At 40.6% G+C, this 5,492-nt stretch overlaps 1 protein-coding gene across 2 annotated transcripts; it reads left to right on the top strand.

The window, feature by feature from the left end:
- Positions 1 to 317: 317 nt before the first annotated feature.
- LOC138851635 (uncharacterized) lies at positions 318 to 5,288 on the top strand. 2 transcript variants are annotated; one of them, XR_011391319.1, is made up of 3 exons: positions 318 to 4,303; positions 4,557 to 4,702; positions 4,797 to 5,288. XR_011391319.1 is itself a non-coding variant. In XM_070080946.1 (3 exons), the coding sequence occupies exons 1-3, from the start codon at positions 4,273 to 4,275 to the stop codon at positions 5,184 to 5,186; spliced, it is 567 nt and encodes a 188-aa protein (XP_069937047.1). In that variant the 5' UTR covers positions 346 to 4,272; the 3' UTR covers positions 5,187 to 5,288. The 2 variants fall into 2 exon arrangements, 1 of the variants encoding a protein (XP_069937047.1); XM_070080946.1 differs by having other exon boundaries at positions 346 to 4,303.
- Positions 5,289 to 5,492: the final 204 nt, after the last annotated feature.

Genomic DNA, 5,492 nt, shown 5'->3' with positions numbered 1-5,492 from the left:
AAGACCCCACCTTGCAGCACTAATATGTCAGTTCTCAGCGGGTCCTTGTCTTGAAAAGAATGAAATTGCACAACAGCAATTAGAGCGTAGTCTCGACACGCATTATGTACGCGGTTTGAGCAAGGACACGCAACAGAATCGACGAATTTGGTTTAAATTATGTCTGGTGTCCCTGGGTCGGGCAGTGATAGCCAATGGCAACATCAAACGGGTAATTTTACCCCAGTACATTGGCATGAGCAGAAAACAGGCCGATGAATGGCACACTGAATATCTCCCTCTCATTAACATATTTCAAGACATATTACTGAAACGGGAAATTCAGACATGCTTGCTCATACCGTCAGTGAGCCCATACTTGGCAGCACCTAAAATCATCCTAGATGAGGTGGAAATTGAACGCGGCGCCTCCCCCGAAGCTCTAGAACGGGAAATACTACAGCTGTCTGTGGAGAAGCAAGGCACTGCCAGCATCAGCGGTGGCGGCAGCAGCAGCAGCAGCGGCAGCGGCGGTGTCAACGGTGCTGACGTCGGGCCGGCCGGTGGGATTGGAACTAAACGAGACAGTGGCATGCGTGAAATGGACATGCCTGATGGAGTCGAGGTCACTTCACGCGGAAAACGCAAACGACAGCACGATGTGGATATTTTATTCCTAAATGCTGTAACTAATAAAAAAATAAAAATGTAAAAGTCTTCAAACTAAAGTGCTGTAACTAATAAAAAATAAAAAATGTAAAGTCTTCAAACTAAAGTTTTTTTAAGCCTTTAAAAAATATATATAATGGTCTATATTTTGTATTTGCCTCATACTGTCTCTGTCCCTCAACATGGACAGAGGGGGTCCGGGGAAATATATCTATTTGAGCAGTTTAGAAAATATTGACATTTTCGACAATACAGCTTCGGCCTTTCAAAATATAATTACTGCAACGCCTTTAAATCCATCCTTGAACTACGAAATAGCATTGCTTAATGTTTTGTATCCCAAAAAATTCAATGTTCTAACAAGAGACGATGCCGAATGCGGTATTGACATTATACAAAATCACATTACTGAAACAGGAATAAGTACAGAAGAAATAGTCCATCACTTTCTACCAAAAAATGATGTGTTATCGACAGATGCCAGCCATATTATTGAAGAAATTAATCGACAGCTAACAGCAGATTTAAAAAAAGCCTTTAGAGATAATTATTCGGCACATTTCCCGAAAGGGAAAATACTCAATTATGATGTCGGAATTGGGAGGGTTTTAGTTTCGACGAGATCGCGAACCTTTACGGGAAAAAACAATGCTGCCACTTCATTTAAAGCTCAATTTAAACCGAGAATAGCTCGGGTGCTTGGGCTTAGCAGCGCTGAAAAATATTATTTATTTCGTAGTGACGCGCCCGAGGGGACCTCCTTCCCCAAGCAGATTGCCCCATTCAAGCCTGATCCCACTGCCGGAGTTGATTATGTTTTAATATATAGTGATATTGTGGAACCGCAAATATACGGTAGTCAGTTAGTCAATATTCTGGATGCTTTCGCCTTTCAGGAGAGTTATTCAAAAGGTGCTCATCCTATGATGTACAAACCTCTATGCGTAACTAAATTAGATAAAATAGCTATCAAAATGACAGATCAGTTTGGTCGTAATCTGTCTTTTGAAAGCGGTCATTCCACTACCGTAGTGTTACATGTAAGACCGATAAATAAATAGAACCAACTCTGCGTAAAAATGGTTATTGTTTCTCTAACCGCCAAACATGCGTGTACCCTTTCAAGTGCCCTCTGAGCAGGAATTTCGGAGTTTATTCTCCCTAAAACCCTCCCAGGTGGGAGGTGGCCTGGGAGATATACAGACTTTTCACGCGCCATACAGAGTCCGAGGTGGGGGATTTTTTTCGGCTTTAGCGGGCCTAGCTAAAAGAGCTTTACCTTTTCTTTTCAGAGTGGCTGCGCCAAGTGCAGTAGAATTTGGAACTAAAATGCTCGATGATTATCAGTCTGGAAAAACAGACATGAAAGCTGCTCTTAAATCTCACGGGATAGATGCTTTAAAAGGTGTTGCAAAGAAGGTTATTACGGGCGGCAGAGTGAGCAGGGTGACTAAGCGACGGCTGAATAAATGCAAGATAAATAAACGCCGACGAAGCCGAGTTGCTTATAAAACGGATGTATTCTCTCTCGTATAAACAGTTGCTTATTAGCCATGGCGGGTGTCGGGGCTGAAAACAGTGGACTCAAAGTCCCGTTAAATGATTATTCTTCCAGCGTCATTAATCAATTCCCGCGACCGCATAGACTGAGACAAGTTGAGAGTTCCATAGCTCGCACTCAGAGTTTTGATACTCTACCAGTAAACCTTCCTCTCTCTCAAAAACTAAAAGATAATTTTCTAGAATTTAGAATTCCTGGAGTTCCCGGAGCATTTCTAGATTTAGGCAAAATAGTTATAGAATTTAGAGTGACTCTAACAGAGGCTGATGGGCAAAGTCCACTAGGGGAAACAAGCAACATTGCACTGATCAATGGATTTTCCAACACGTTATTTAAAAGTGTCCAGTGTTTCCTGGGCGAGCAAATAACGGAATCAAATTCTAGTTTTAATTACTGGTCATTCATTAAACTCTGCAGCTCAGTAAAACGAAGCCAGTTGCCGAGTATCGCCCGACTGGGCTATCTCTTGCCCGACTTTAAAGGAGAAGGCATAACTAAGTTCTTCGATACAGCCTATTTCGCCCGCACATCGGCAAAAGAACCACAGATACTGACAAAGAATGATAAAGAACAGGGCATAACTCTGTGTTTTCCCTTGGCTCTGGACATATCCACTCTGGACCAATATCTGCTTGACAATATCGATTTAAAAATTAGGCTGGAATTATCCCCTCAAGCGTGGACTCTGAAAACAGATGATGATGCCAGCACATGCCAGCTCCATATTAATTATGCTAAACTTTGGCTTAATAGGGTGTACCCATATACGTCAGCTTATATGGCCTTGAACAAGTCTCTAGCCTTAGACGCAAAGCCGATAATATATACTTTTAATCGCACTCTAAGTAAAAATTATGTGCTAGGTCACAATCAAACGAGTCTCCTAATAGATCAGCCATGGGGTCATGTAATTCCCGCCAAAATTTTCATGGTAATTTTGCCCATGACAGCCTATGCAGGAAAACATAAGGAGAATGGTCTATATTTTGAGCATGGGGATCTAGCCAGTTTATCTGTATGTATTAATAATAATACAGTTTATCGCATAAGCAGTGATTTCCCCCATCATTATAGTAAATTATATTATGAGGCAATTAACTCTCTGGGCATTGAGGAAGAAAATTTAATTCTCTATGAATCATTCGCCTCCGGGCGAACCATCAATATTTTCAATTTAACAGACAGCCAAGTGGAAGACGCTCTCCCGATTGAAAAATCTGGTAACTTGAGAATTGAATTACAGTTCTCTAAGCCCGCCCCTCATAATAAGGTAGTTTTATTATTTGCTCAGACCACTGGTGTTTTATCCATCGACCAGAATAGATCTGTTCATTGTGATGTGCGAGCATAAATAAAAAATGAATTGCGCAGAAATAAATAATAGTTTAATTCCCGCCCTAGGAAATAAAGTCACATATATTGGCTGTTTCACTATAGACGCTCTACAGCAAATAAGATTAGATGACTATCCCTCAGACAGGCCCATAGTGCTTGTAAGTAATATTCTTCCTTCGTACAGCTCAAAAGTAATGGGTCATTTTTTTTCTCTTCTCTTGGACAAGAAAAATAGTCTATCCTTCTTCTTTGACAGTTACGGGAAAAAACCAGAGAATTATGGCATAAATTTAAAAAATTTTTTAAAACTAAATAAAATTAAATATTTATATCGTTTATCTGGCAGAACACAAAGTGATTTTTCACTCACTTGCGGTCTATATGTTATGATGTTTATTCATAAAGCAAGCCTTGTGGGATTAGAAAGAGCTTTATATTTTTTTAAAAAAAATTTCTCGGAAAAATCGCTTTTTATCAATGACAGATTAGTGATAGCATATGCTAGAGAGAATTTTAAAATGTTACCTCCTTGTGAAAATACTTTTTGCCTAAGTAGACAAGGTTATCTTTGTGCTTCCCTCTGTGAGGAAGGTCACCTCTGACGAGAGTATCCCCCAAATACCCCTCCTGGCTGGTAAGGCCCTCTCTGAGCTGTATATAAGAGCCCGCTGAAGCTGTCTTCCCCGCAAAAGATAGAGGCTGACCTCTCCATAGCCTTTACTCTCATCATGGCGAAGGAAGCAGGCATTCTCGATTCTGGTAAGCGAGACATTTTATTTTGCTAAAAACTTCTCTTTGAATATTAACGAAACAAAACGAGTGCAAGAGACTTATAATAATTTTTAAAGTTGAGTCTCTTTTTTCAACAGTTTTCACTGGACCAGTCAGAATTTGTAAAGTTTTTGATTTTATCGGCTGGTAGATTGGATACTTCTCTTTGAATATTAACGAAACGAGCGAAAGAGACTTATAATAATTTTAAAGTTGAGTCTCCTTTTTTTTTCTTCAACAGTTTTCACTGGACCAGTCAGAATTTGTAAAGTTTTGATTTTATCGGCTGGTAGATTGGAAGGGAAGGAACACACCGGCTTCAAACTCCTAAAGCGGTGTCATTGTGATGATAGCAGGAAACGCAAACATAGGCTTCCTCAGGAAAGGGTACGTCTTTCTATGTTCCCTCCTTTGGTAGATTAGAGACGAGTCCCACTCCTTTATTTGAAAGTGATAAATATGTTCTCTTTATGACTTACAGCCTGTGGAAGATGGGATCAGTTCATCTGATATAGAGGAGCCTATGAAGAAAGAACCAGATCTCGACAACGATGAAACGCAGAGCCTTCCCTCATGTCAGTCTGATGACCTCGTTGTGGACCTCTCTACGCTCACTGCTCAATCTGATGACTCTGTTGAGGTCACTGCCGCAGCAGGTGATGAACAAACTAGCGACCTTGAAGCGCACCCTGACGGTCAGTCGGAGAAGGAAGGGAAAACCCCCGACGTGAGAGTAAAGCCAGCTGATGGAGTAAAGACGGCAGAAGGGGTAAAGGCAGATGTTGATGTACCTGAAAAGGAAATCATTTTCGAGCGGGAGGTTATCAATCTTACAGAAAGTGAACAGGAGGAGCGCAGTCATTCAGTCTAACCAGTAAAACTCACACAGTTTTCGCCCCTTTGCTCGCGCTAAAAAAAACTTTGCACAGCTTTTTTGCCCTTTTGTATGTGAATTAATAAAAATATTGACAAACTCTGATTTTTATTTACATATAACTATATATTACTATCTTCTCTAGTCTAAACATATATATAAACAATATCGCACCACTTAAGCCTCTCCCCATCTGAGAGTGGGTAAGAGGAAAATGTATATGTCAAAGTTCCTATAAGAGCTCTATCAGCACGAAGGTCTTCCCTAGATGACCTTTTTCTCACTGCTTTAAGCCTCCCCCAC

This window comes from Cherax quadricarinatus, unplaced genomic scaffold, assembly GCF_038502225.1.
Source record: "Cherax quadricarinatus isolate ZL_2023a unplaced genomic scaffold, ASM3850222v1 Contig1323, whole genome shotgun sequence".
Lineage (NCBI taxonomy): Eukaryota > Metazoa > Arthropoda > Malacostraca > Decapoda > Parastacidae > Cherax > Cherax quadricarinatus.
The sequence above is the reverse complement of the archived record's forward strand: the minus strand, read 5'-3'. Positions and strand labels throughout refer to the sequence as shown.